This window comes from Pagrus major, chromosome 11, assembly GCF_040436345.1.
Source record: "Pagrus major chromosome 11, Pma_NU_1.0".
In the NCBI taxonomy this organism is placed as follows: domain Eukaryota; kingdom Metazoa; phylum Chordata; class Actinopteri; order Spariformes; family Sparidae; genus Pagrus; species Pagrus major.
In genome coordinates, this window is record NC_133225.1 from 29,406,660 (window position 1) to 29,419,616 (window position 12,957).

Below are 12,957 nucleotides of genomic sequence, written 5' to 3' on the forward strand. Positions count from 1 at the left end.
AAACCACCCATAACTGCACAACCATAATGTAAGACCACCAGATTTAGGATCTGCATCAATTGTATTCACTCAGATACCATAGATCAATGCAAAATGTCCAATCTCACAATGTTAAAGAAGGTGAGAAGAAAAAATCCTGCATCAGTTCCTTTATCCGGATCTGCACCAAAAAATAATAGGGTCTATTCTGGACTGAGCCCCATCCTCCATGCGAGTTTTGTGGAAATCCAGTCAGTAGTTTTTGTGTAAAACTGCTGACAAACAAACCAACCAACAGACACAAGTAGATACAGGACCTCCTTGGCAGAGGTAAAAAACAAAACAAAAGAAAATGTGAATTAGGTGCATTTACTTAACAGGTTGGGAGTAAATAAAGTGGTTTAGGCTACATATTCATGGCTGTAACAGAAGAGGTAGAGGTCAAAAACTGGAAAGAAAACCAGTTGTTTGCTGACCGCCAACAAACAAACAAAGAAGAAGAAACAAAAACAGCTGCCTTGGCTGTCTACGAGGGAATTTGGGAATTCAACTGGGAAAGGGAATCTTATGGGAATGTTGGAAGATGGCGGCAGCAAACACAGCGTCTTGTTCTTCTGTCGCAGCAGAAACAGCTGATCAGTCATGAGTTACATTCAGAGTTAACCAGATCTGGCTCACACCAGACACGTTCAATTGGCTGACGCACTGCGTGGAATGATGTCATTAATGATGGTCCACTCCTGTTTGCCAGATCTGAGCCATGAGCGGGCCATACCATGGCCACATGTAAACTAAGAGTGAACCAAATAATCCAGAGCTGTCCCAAATCTAAGCCACAGTTCATTCTGGTAGGAGCTGGATCTGGTCCAGACTTCGGCCAGAACTTATTTGGAACATGTCTTCCTGTCTCGCTTTAAGTCTTTTATAAGAAAGTCAAAAATACCTCCAATGAACATAAAAACTTCTTTGAAATTCAGCAGTTTTTTTGAATAGTGCCATTTCCATCAACCTTTTCTAATGAGATACTTCAAAACTCGTTGGTAGCCAAGCAGCTGATGATCAATAAATGAGACTTCTGACATATTATCGCTAAGCTCATTTTTGGAGCAACATTATCAGTTTTACCATTTGTTGGAGTTGATTTGCTGTTCAAGTCACAAAGTCCCTTCTTTGGTCTTTTAGGCTGCTAGCTGTTCAGCCTTCTTTCCTAACCTTGTCTACTGTTTCGTGCAGGGCCAGTAGTGTTCGCTTGGTTAATCTAAGGTTTTTCCAGCAGTAGAAGCAGCTTCCCACTGCTGCTGGAAATGGAACTGATGGGCCAGAAAACCAAACCAGTGAGTTAGAAGACGCTAATAACCTTCATAGAGCTGCAGGATTGGATGATTATTTTACATGTCATTCCTTTCACTTCACATTTGATCCACTTTTAATATAAAAGCGGAAAAAAACGACTCAGATCTATAAAAAAAATGATAGAGATTCAATATGTTGATCTAGCTTCACCTATTTGTGTGGTTAGGACCGTGATATTGAATATCCGAATCCAATCCAAAGCTCATGGGATCAGCTCAGTCACTTAAACGTGCCAAATGTCATGAACACTGCTGTGTTTCCTTGTATGTACAGCAGACAAGCACTTTCCTATTTTTGCAGATGTAGCAGGGTATCAGCTGAATAAAATGCGTAATCATTGTACAGCTAAACCTGCAGGTCCGGTTTTTATACACAGTCAATGAGTAGCCTCCAGCACCCTCACTGGGCACCGTCCCTGCCACGTTTCCATTCAGTCATTGTTTGCATACAAAGCTGTATTCATGGAAATGTCAGTTTTTTATAGGTACAGTTTGCATGAAGATGCATCAGTGGAAAAGTACACGCAAATCCAATATAATTCTAATTATAAATAAATAAAGAAATAGTCCATGCTAATGATGGATAATTAAGCAGGAAATAAGTAACAGAAGTGCATAAAGTATAAGTTAAAAATGATGGAACGTGTAACACAATGAATGCATGCTCTCCTCAGTTACTATAACAATCTGCATTTCATCTGAAAAAGGAAGAACACTGAAAACAGTTTTGAAAGTCATTTCCTGTCAGTCTCTGCTCGAGAGGCCGACCATTTAAGCACCGTGATCTCCTCTTTCCAGTAACAATGCAGTTTGACATCGACATCATATCTCAAAAACACTAAAAGGGGATTTCTAATGAGGAACAGGACACACATATGTAAAGCACAATCACAATTTGTCCCAGATTATCTAAGCTATAGTGCGTCTGCGTCACCTGCTGCGTTGTGTTGTGATTATTGCCGCTCCCCCTCTGTCTGTCGCACCAGTCTGGAGCTGTGCTGGGTGAAAACATGGTGTTCGCCTCGTGTGTTTATTATGATGTGCAGTGTGTGTGTAAGCAGCCATCTGTTTAGAAGTGGATGAAGAGCAGAGCCAAGTTTCCACTAAGGCACGAGGTTCTTCCAGAAGGCCTTACGCAGGAGGTGATTCCCAGCACGAGCTCGCAGAGTTTGTCCTCTTTGTGTTTGGAGGTTGCAATATTCTGCACTCTTAACCCTTGTACGGGCTTTCATTTTTTTTTGCTTAGCAGCAACGTCAAGTGCCGAAGGCTAGCATGAAGCTTCAAGTGCTTAAAGATGTGAATAGCAGCATGGATGCAACGCCGCCCTGTCACCAGGATGAGATTTCAGCACTTAACGTTTCTGCAAACCGCTGATATATTCACTTCTGTACATGGCATGGGCTACGCACCATATTGACATTTCAACTAAAACCTGTCCTATCACGTTCACATCACGTTTATCATCTAACTTTCATGTCTGGAGGTGGCGAGTGATTTAAGATTTGTAAGTGTGAAAGTATTAGATATTTTTAAGGAGCCCACGGGACAAGTTTCAGCTGTGTGTGACAACAAAAAAACATATTTTTGATAGGAGGTCGGGACATATCCAGATGTTTTTGTGGCAACAAAAGTGGGTGTTTTTAACCAGACCTCAGGATAATTTTCAGACGTGTTTTTGGTGATAAAAACCAGATATATTTGATGGGAAGTGGGGTCATCTCCAACCGTGTTTGTGCCAATAAAACTGGGTGTCTTTAACTAAACTTCAGGACAATTTTCAGCCTTGTTTATGGTGATAAAAACTGGATATTTTCGACAGGAAGTCGGGACATCTCCAGACGTGTTTGTGGAAACAAAAAACTGGTGATTTTGATGGGAAATCAGGACATCTCGACATCTCAACACTTTTAAAAGAACGACATATCTGCAAGGCCGACAGAATGGATAACCAACACAGCTATTGTATTACTGTGTGTTTACTACAGACTAAATGGCAGATTAATTAAATTAATTAGACACCCGTTTAAACCACTTTGGCTGCTGCAAGTGCGCTCTGAGCAAAACAAATCGAAGATGAAATTAAATGAAAGGAAAGCTAATGAATGGTAACTACTCTGAAATTGATTTTCCATTTTGGCAGCAAAGTCTGTAACTCGTGATTAAAGATCAACTGATAAACATGCGGAAAAACCCCAACAGGACAGCTGCACCTGATCACTGCAACACGACTTCCTCTCACGTGGCATTCAGGTCAGAGCTGCTCAGAGCACCTTGTCAAACCTCACATATCTTTTCAGCAATGTGAATAATATTGTTCTGGATTATTTCTAATTAATCACTACACTACAGCATACCCCAGAGTGGAAGCAGTATTTCTTTTATACTTTTAAAGGCTCCATCCTCTTACTGCATGGGGATGTCCGCAGTCTTGTGCTACATCACACCTGTGCTTCATAAACTTCCCATGTCTCCCATTTACATAGCCACCAGAACACAGAGGTCATTGTGTTAGAGAAGGAACAGAGTAATCTCACTGGCTTAAACAGGTTTTAAGTATGTCGCAACAAATTTCAGACTATCAAAGCTGTCACTGTACTCACAAATCTTGTGAGAGTGTTTTGATCGGCCCTGTTGTCCCACACTATAATGCACAAATAAAAGGAAATGAAAACAGTTCAGCTGGAGTGACAGCTCCAGGACCACAGAAATCAAACAGGGAAGTATTGAGTCTCTGGAGTTTGTTTTGAACGTTTAATTGGCTGTCATGCCACAGCTGGAACAAGTTTTGCTAAAAATTGTCCGAGGAGGTGATTGACTCCTTTGCCCTTGCCAGGAGACAAGTTTGCCTTTCTGTGTTCCTTTTTTTTCTTGTGTCACGTTTATCATCAGGAACGTGCCGGAAAACTGGCAACCAACTTGATTGTTGTCACGTGTATCAGTCAGTTCTCCTGGTGTTTGCGTTGGAAAAGTCTCAATGGATCATCAATGGATGACTTTTGTTTGTGTTGCAATCATGTGGTCTTTAAATGTCAGACGTTTGTGTCATGTCGGCATCTTCACAACCAGAAACAAGGAAGTGAGTTTGGTGAATGACTGATTGGTCAAACATGTGGAAAAGTTGCATTAATTGGACAAAATTGCAAGATTGTGCAGAATTCACGGGAACTGGTTGAATTTGCAGTAATTGTTGCGATAGCAGCATCATAACTTGCTGACTGTGCATGAACGTCACTGCTAACCTCAAGCTGCTAACACAGCGCACTAAGCTACTCGTTTGACCATTTCTTAAAATCTGGGTGATTAAGGGCTCTGCAGAGTTTGTGCAGGATGTAGTGTGCCGAGTGACAATTCTGTGATGATTCTCTTACAGATCATTGGTCTGCAGTGTTTTCACGTCAACTTTTAATATCGGCTCAGCAAACTTGGAACTTTGACCAAGGTGACATCAAAATAAGTACCAGGTACTACCCACATATTAAGTCAAGCTGTAACATACAGTGGAAAAATGAATTGTGTTGTGGTTATTCACTGGTGAAAGGTTGTGACTTGACCTCCCTTTCCTGTATTTTACAGTGTGGGGCAGGCTAAGACAGGAACAGTAGACAGTAATCTTCCTGCCCTGGGCCATGCTTGGTCCTGGGCGGGCTACACATGTTGACTAATGCATGTTCTGTTCTGTTGTTTCGCTGTTAGAGCAGGCTGCACAGTATCCACCTTCTGACACTCTTCTGAGGCCAAAAGTGAAATAGTTATCTGCTGTAAATGTATTTTATTAGCATAATCAGAGCCCTCTGACCTCGCCATCACAACGGCTGACTTGGTGGATGCAGAATAAGGTCAGCGCGCCTTCTGCATCTTCAACTGCAGGAAAGTATTTTTGCTGGTTGGCTGAGGATTTCAGCGTGCTCTGTGGAAATTTGTCCACCCAGAAGTCACAGTACATACTCATTATACACATCCTTACATCTAACCATGATAAAACTCATAGTTGGCCACTGACTGCAGTTAAACCTGAACTTCAGTCATTCCACAGGGGGATATTTGGTCAGTCAGCAACACGTAAAGGACAGATCATAACCATAAAAACATACAGGAAAGGAAATACAGCAGGAAATTATACTGTTCTGGGGCCATCTAAAGCCAGTAAAAATCCACTGTGATGCCAATAAAATATCATAGCAGTAAACACAGAAACAATTCCCCAGTTGATACAAGCCAGTAAATGTACAAACCAAGCTACAGATTTTCTGCTCTGTGCAAGATCTTTAATTTTGCAGCCAATCCTATTTTTATCATTAATTGTAAGTCCGTTAAAGGAACAAGAACATTCATGCCACTCTCATATTAACATGTTAAGGTTAGCTTAGCATAAAGACTGCAAACAGAAATGGCCCTCTCTTGTCATGACAGTGAGTTAGTTAGTCACAGCATCGTCAGATTTGTATTTCTGTTTGTGAGAATGAAGCAATCAGTATATCATGCTTTAGTTTATGAGCTCAAGGAGAGCTGATAGGTGGATTTTTTAAATTTTTAATTTTACTTTGGACACATTTACAGACTTCATGCTAAGCTAAGCTAAGCTAACTGTCTCCTGACTTTAGCTACAACCTTAACTGGCGGTTGTATAATGGTATACAGTTGATCTTATGATGCATCACATCCTCATTCATAACTGACTGAATAGGTCGAGTTGAGTGACTCCCATAATAACATATGTCCCCGTTTTCAAGGATGACATGACCTTTGCAGTGTAGCAGCAACAGGCGTACCAAACCTTCGTCGTATGGTTTCAGTTTGTTAGGTTTAGACAAAGTTATGTTTAGGAAAAGATCATGGTTTGGGTTAAATCAGTACGTTTCTTGTGTATGTATGTTTTTAGATTATGAGTGGATCTTTAGTTCTGTTGTGTATGTTATGAAGTTGATTAAAATAACTCACTGTTGACTTTTTAGATTCACACGGGACACGGAAAGTGATCTTCCCAAACCATCCACCCCAACCTCCTCCTCATGCAGACCATGTCCCTCTTTAAGCAGCATCACCTGACTTCCTCCTTTGCAGCCAAACAATAAACATAAATATGTGTCGTCATTAGCTGCTGCTCAGTCAGCCTTTGTGGTCATCATTCTGTTGTGTGGAGACATACAGGAGCATCTACCAGTCACAGTTTTGGCATGAAAAGTATCTTGGCACCAAAATTGATAAACCACCCTGATAAATTCTGACTCTACAAAGGTGTGTCTGTGTGTGTCTGTTTGTGTCTGTGTGTGTCTGCGCACGTCCTGTATATGGAGGTTGGCACAGAGTGTACACACACAAACTACAACAGAACCTCCCTTTGACAGGCTCATTCACACCGCTGATAAAGAAATAGAGAGAATAAAACATTAGGACTGCTTTATCTGTATATTTACGGAGGCTAGACCCCATCACACATGTAGACTCACTAATTATACAAACAGAGGTAGAAGCTGTCAGGCTGTTTCACTTATATTTAAAATACCAGTGTGTGTGTGTGTGTGTGTGTGTGTGGTTGTTTGTCTATTTCAGACACTATGTAACGCAATGTCAAGAGAATTATAAAGGAACCTATGAAAGTTCGCAAAAAATTAAAATGTGATCAGAGGACGACAGGGTGGAGGCTACGTGGCTACGTCCCGCGTGGATTTGGAAGTAACAGAGGCTAGAGGTAAACAAAGCTGGAGACAAAACAGAGAGAGGTCTTCAGGAATTACTATCGACAGGGCAAGTTGTAATTGTTCTTGCATGTCAGCTAGCATCGGCCATGATGCATGCTGTCTGGAGACGACGAAGAAATGCAATGATTATAATGCACGCAGCAGACGGCGGAAACAGCTGATCAGTCATGTGAGCTGAATGTCGCTACATCAGAGTTTATCCGGCAAATCTGTTTCCATCAAACATTTTTCGCATTGATTCTGATTTGCAAAAGACAAAAAACACCTCAAGCGAGCGTACACAATTCTTTTCAAATGATGCCGCTTCAATAAAATTTCTCGTGCTATATTCTTCAAAATGCGGCTAGTTTCACTCGTACAAAAAGAGACACAGCAGTTATTAACACGCTCTGCACAAACCTTCATTACTTTCTTGTATGAGTGTATCAGGAGTCTGTGTATCATTCTGCCTCTCACTAACTGTGGGTTTCCTGTTGTCAGCCAATCCAACAGCTTTGAGCCATGAACATTTTGGCTATGACAAGAACATTTTCAATGTTTCTTTTTTCTTTTCTTTTCTTTTTTTCTTTAAGCAAAAATAAACATCAAAAACAAGTCTTATCAACACTTCTGCTGAATAGTCCAGTGTTTCATTATTCCACGTGGTTGCACTTCAGAGAAAATCTCGTTTCTCACAATGACTGATTTCATTAGAAACTGGAAGTCCAGGCCTTCCTGTTTCTAAAACAGCGCATATCACTGATGCACTTAATTTTCAAGTCAGCAGATGCTTCTCAGCGATACGGGTGGATAACGCTCAGTATCTTACTGTTGGATACCACGAGGCTCTGTTTTAGTTTGAACACAGAAATTGAAAGCTACCAAACCGATGCTGTGTTTACTTTCTAAATATCTTCTTACTGTTTGTGGATGATCTTCCTCATTACTGTCTGTGCTCACTTTCTCAGAATGCTGAAAACGTTTGAATATGAGAGACCAGGAGCTCTGTCTATAAAACATATACTGTATATATACTTTGTCACTTAGGAGGATGGAGTGTTAAGTCTCGCCAACAACTGCTGCAGTTGCTTCTCCATAACAGTTAAAAAATAAGTCTTCACCCCACCAGAACTTGGCACAGTCGTTATGTTTCCATGCTTATGCGGTGGAGTATTGCTTTAAACATATACCAGACAGTCATTAAGCAAACATCCCATTAATTTCCCTAATGCCATGTTTTAAGATCTATTCCTCTGCAAGTGTGTTGCTGTGCTCTTTAAACAGAACACAAGAAATATCAGAGCACAAAGCGCTGAAAGCTCCAATGTGAAAAGACTTCAGTGTGTCTGCGTGTGTGTAATAACGACTAAAAGATGTCACTTTGTTCCGAGCAGGCAATTTAAATAATTTAATGCCATTCAAATCACTAACATTTTAACAAGCACTTCAACACTGCAACAAACGTTGTACTCAAAAATGGTGACAATTAACAATAAATAACACATTGTTTAACCTTTAAGTTAAGTTAACTATGAACTCCTAAGAATACATTCAAACAACATGCTTTGGAAAGCAATAACAAGGCATATTCTCAGGGTATACAAGGAGTTTTAACATCCTGTCATGCAAGGTGAAGCGTTCTATCTCTATAGTAATTCCACTCAAATAGGTTGTTAAATAAAATCATGACTCTTGACACTTCAGTGTCGTAAGAATCATGTTCAGACTAAGATAACGTAATTCCAGTGAAAAAGGGAAACTCCCAACTCCTTTTTTTTTTTCACTGGAATTAGATTTGTAGGGGGGATTGATTCCCTGCACCACAAAAAAAAAAGGAAAAGAAAATGGCAGACAGACAAAGCAAGTGATGTGTGTTTCCTTTGACTCATTCAGACTAAGATAAGGGCCAGTCGTCTTGCGCTGAGGAATTATTACCAGACTACTGGCCGTACATGGGAGCGTTCAGATTCCACACAAGGAAATGTGCATGATTATTTTGTTAACATGAAAAGTAGATTCATCCTCAATTTATATTAAATTAAAAAATACCAACTACTTTTACTTTTTGTTTGAAAATAATAAACCTTAAATATATTTAATATGGGCACAAAATATCACCGACAGGCAGATTAAATCAAAACTCAGGAAACATCACTATCAGTTTTTAAAACTCCTTTTTGCTTCATTCTGAAAAATCTCCTTTCAAAGTGTCCCAGAATGCCTCTTGCAGCAGTAAGTGGCCTCCTGCAACCCTTCACGCAGGATGACATATCACTATTGAGTCCTCTGTCCGTTATGGATCTGTTGGCTTCCTCAGTGCTGTCACTAGATAATTGGCCAACTCTTATTGCGACAGCTTATTCTGTGTCAGTGGCGGTTAAAAGCTACGACTAAATACTCACTCGCTCTCTCATTTTCTCCAACGTACACACACAACTAATCAAGTGTGACCGTTGCATCTTACATCCTCTATTGTTATCTGCACAGGAAACACCTCTGCAAAGAAGGCCAAAGGAGGTCCGCCGCATGGTTTATCTTTCGCAGCTCCACTGTCACAGTGGGCGTCAGTCGCCCCACTGATTCAGTCATTGTCAAAAGTAGTCAATACGCCTACTTACACTGACTTATCATCCAGGGCCAACACACACTACAGGGTCATTATCATTAAGGCTGGGCTTGTTGATTCTTCTTCTTCTTGTTACGTAGTCCTCAGGTGTGAAGTGCTCAGTGTCGGGGATAAGGCGCTCGATCTGGTGACGTCACCGAGGTGCGAGGCCTCTGTATGTGTCCGTGCGGCGCGCGGGTCGACCCTCCTTCCTTCTTTGTTGTCAGCCCTTCCTCCTGAAGGAGCTCAAACATTCCAGTTATGGGTTTTTATGTCCTTTCTCCCTCCCCCCGAGCGCGCCTTCAACCCTTCGTGGCGTCGGCGGCGAGGTTTTCCAGGAGAGTTCTATAAATGTCCGAGCGGAGGAACCGCGGGTACGAGTCTCTTTCCATCAGCCCGTAAACTATCTTCTGAGCGTCGTCAAAGCAGTGCATGGTGGGAGTCTTGACGTTCCTTTTGATCTGCTCCCGGGTGTGATAGTCGATGTTGATCTGGAATGAGGCAGAGAGATAGGAATGAGGAGATTTGAGCCAAGAGCGAGAGATCTGTCTTCAACGTTCGAGCAGATACTTTTCCTATTTTATACTCCTGTCGGAGCTCCACATGTATCTTCATTTTCAATATGATATGACAGAATAAAAAGATCTAAGTATCTGTAAGAGAGACAGAATGTGAAGCATCTCCCTGCTGGATTTACCTCTTTAGGAGATTCTGCTTTGATGAACTGCTCATAAATCTTCTTGGCTCTCGAGGACATTCTGAATGAAGACTTGATCTTCTTGTAATCCTCACAGGTGAGCCAGAACTCAATATTCTCATCGCTGTATTCAGATTTCAGAAAGTTGCGAAAAGTCGCCAGTCCATCTGAAGTGAACAGAAAACACACCGAACATGAAGGACAGATAACACCCTCTTTCAGCTTTCTAAAAAACCTTTATCCTACAAACATAATTTGTGGCCAGTATTCTCGTCCTCAGGGGAAAAGCAACCTACATTTAGACTCCAGAAGCCTTTCCAGTGACTGTGACCATTGTTGGGTATCTTCTAAACTTAGCCTGCTGGGAGAGAATGCAAGTTAGATTACTCAACCGGAATCAAATTTGGGTAAAATAAAGCTACAAAGGCTGCGAGGAGACAGAAGCCGTCTAATCAAGAAGGCATAGCAGATGTGCTTATCAAATTCATACAAAAATGTCCAACCACTGGGTATGTTGGTGTGCATGTGCCGTGCCAAAGCAAACATGGTGTCTCAAGTTCATTTGAATCCTTTCATGATGCCATAGATGGAAATGATAGGAGCAGGCTGGCTATTTTAAAACTGAAATGTATGCAAAACACTCCATAAGTCTCCTTACCTCTCAGAGCTTGATGAGTGTGAGAACATGCACTGGAGTCGGCACATAAAGTTCTTTCCACTGCGGAGAGATAAGAAATGCTTGAATATATCCCTATTGGATTTACTGCTGTTAAATTAGCTTGCAGTGAATCCTTCAAAGCATGTTGGGCATGTTAGTAATTAGAAAAGACAGCATGTGTTGCAGTAAAGTTAGACCACATTATTAACGTAAACTATTTTCAGGCGGTACCACGAAGCATCCTACTCATACGTGTCTGAAAAAGCAACACATCGCTTTGCATTTTAAATACATATTAACCAAAAAAAGTTTTTTTTCATCAAGCCCCAAGTCAGCATATTTACTTGAAAGTAAAAGTTTCACTCACATGTTCTTGTTTCTCTTCCTGTCATCTCTGTCCATGATGAAGTGCTGTGTGTTGAGTGGTTCGGCGATTAGGCTGGGCATTGTTTTATTAAGTCCGAACACTCGGGCTCCCGGTCCTGGTCATGCTGCGGCTGAGAGACACTTAGGAGGGTTCCCCCTGCAACGCTGCTTTTTATACCAAGGTTTCCTGTTGCTACAGACCGGGGCTGCTGGGATACATCAGCAGCTCAGCCCAGACTGAAGAGGAAGCACCCCTTCCTCCTCCTCCTCCTGTTCCTCCTCTCCTCCTACCTCACCGTTAGAAACAACACATAATCACACTGTACTGCATGCATGCCTCCCTCCTGTTGATGTCTTACTCCCTATTATGTCTCTCTGCTCCTTTTTCCTTCCCCTCCTGCTGGTGCCGATCCTTCCCTCCTCCTAACTGGATGAGCCAAACATTTAGCACTCTGTGGCTGAAAGCATGCTGTGTTCACAATATTTTTAGGCTGACAGCACAGATGCAAATTACAGTAACCGTGACTGTGATAGGCAAATCATGACCTTTGCTCACTGTGTGTGTTTTGGTAGTTTGGAAAAGTGAAGCCTGTTGAAGACAAATGGAAGGGTTGCTCTTCTGTCTCGTGTTTTCTCTGAAAGACAGAAAAAAGAAATTCAACATTTATTGATCCCGCAAAGGGAAATTCAAAAGTGTGGCGTCAATTCATGCAACACGAGGCTACAGACGCGAGAAAGAGGAAACAGCAAATCGATTGCAACAGAGAGACTCAGCAAGACGACAGGAAGTTAGAAAATTGTCATATCCTACATGGTCAAACTGTGGACTGAAATCCTTGTATGTAGGGTAAAAGATGCACGTCTCTGTGTCGTATTTTTATTAAATGTCCAATATCCTCACAAGTATAGAAAGGCCAATGTAAATGTAAAATCCTTAGGCACTGAATTCGCCTGTTTTGATATACGGCAGGTCACTTTGTCTGTCCTCTGAGGTCCATCGAAGTAAGAGTTGATTCACTTTTCTTGGAACCACCTCCTCCACAATACAGCTATTTTTTCTGTGTTGGCTTTTCCATCTTAATTCCACATTAAACCGCCGGGTTTTTCACAGTAATCGCTAACTTTAGCTAACAGCACATAGAGGACAGAACATAATCCCTGGGATGTGACTGGTTACCATGCAGCCAGTCAGCTCAGCTTATCAGAAAAACGACCACAGAGGTAGACTGTGAAATCAGCTTATTACCACACTTTCTTTTTAGGTGTGGTTGTAGTAATTAATACAGTAGCAAAGTAGGAAGTCACGTAGAGTAGTATAACAAGCCACAAAGTCCATGTTGGGAGGAGGTTGGGGATGAGGATTGGGTCAAACAGGCATAGGATTTCCATCAAGGAGATCATTATTCGTGTCCAATGTGTCACCAAAAGTCAACAGTGAGTTATTTGAATTTAGTAAAGTGACGTACGTAACTGAAGTTGCATAAGTAACATAGTTAGTTTAACCAAACCTTGATGTTTTCCTGAACCTAACCAAAGTAGTTTCCTTGCCTAAACCGAACCTAACTGTGAACATCGGACAAAGGTTTGCTTCACCTGTTGCTGGTACGCTGCAACAATCATG

General features: G+C 41.4%; 1 protein-coding gene across 2 annotated transcripts; it reads right to left on the reverse strand.

Annotated features, from left to right (window-relative positions):
- Window positions 1-8,386: 8,386 nt before the first annotated feature.
- On the reverse strand, window positions 8,387-11,969 carry LOC141005465 (regulator of G-protein signaling 21-like). Of its 2 annotated transcripts, none has more exons than XM_073477329.1 (5): window positions 11,338-11,969; window positions 10,971-11,030; window positions 10,609-10,673; window positions 10,313-10,479; window positions 8,387-10,106 (listed from the first exon to the last, which is right to left on the reverse strand). In XM_073477329.1, exons 1-5 carry the CDS (start codon window positions 11,415-11,417, stop codon window positions 9,918-9,920), a joined length of 561 nt encoding a protein of 186 aa, XP_073333430.1. In that variant the 5' UTR covers window positions 11,418-11,969; the 3' UTR covers window positions 8,387-9,917. The 2 variants fall into 2 exon arrangements, with proteins under 2 accessions (XP_073333430.1, XP_073333432.1); XM_073477331.1 differs by having other exon boundaries at window positions 9,834-10,106; window positions 10,609-10,670; window positions 11,338-11,491.
- Between the last annotated feature and the right edge of the window lie 988 nt (window positions 11,970-12,957).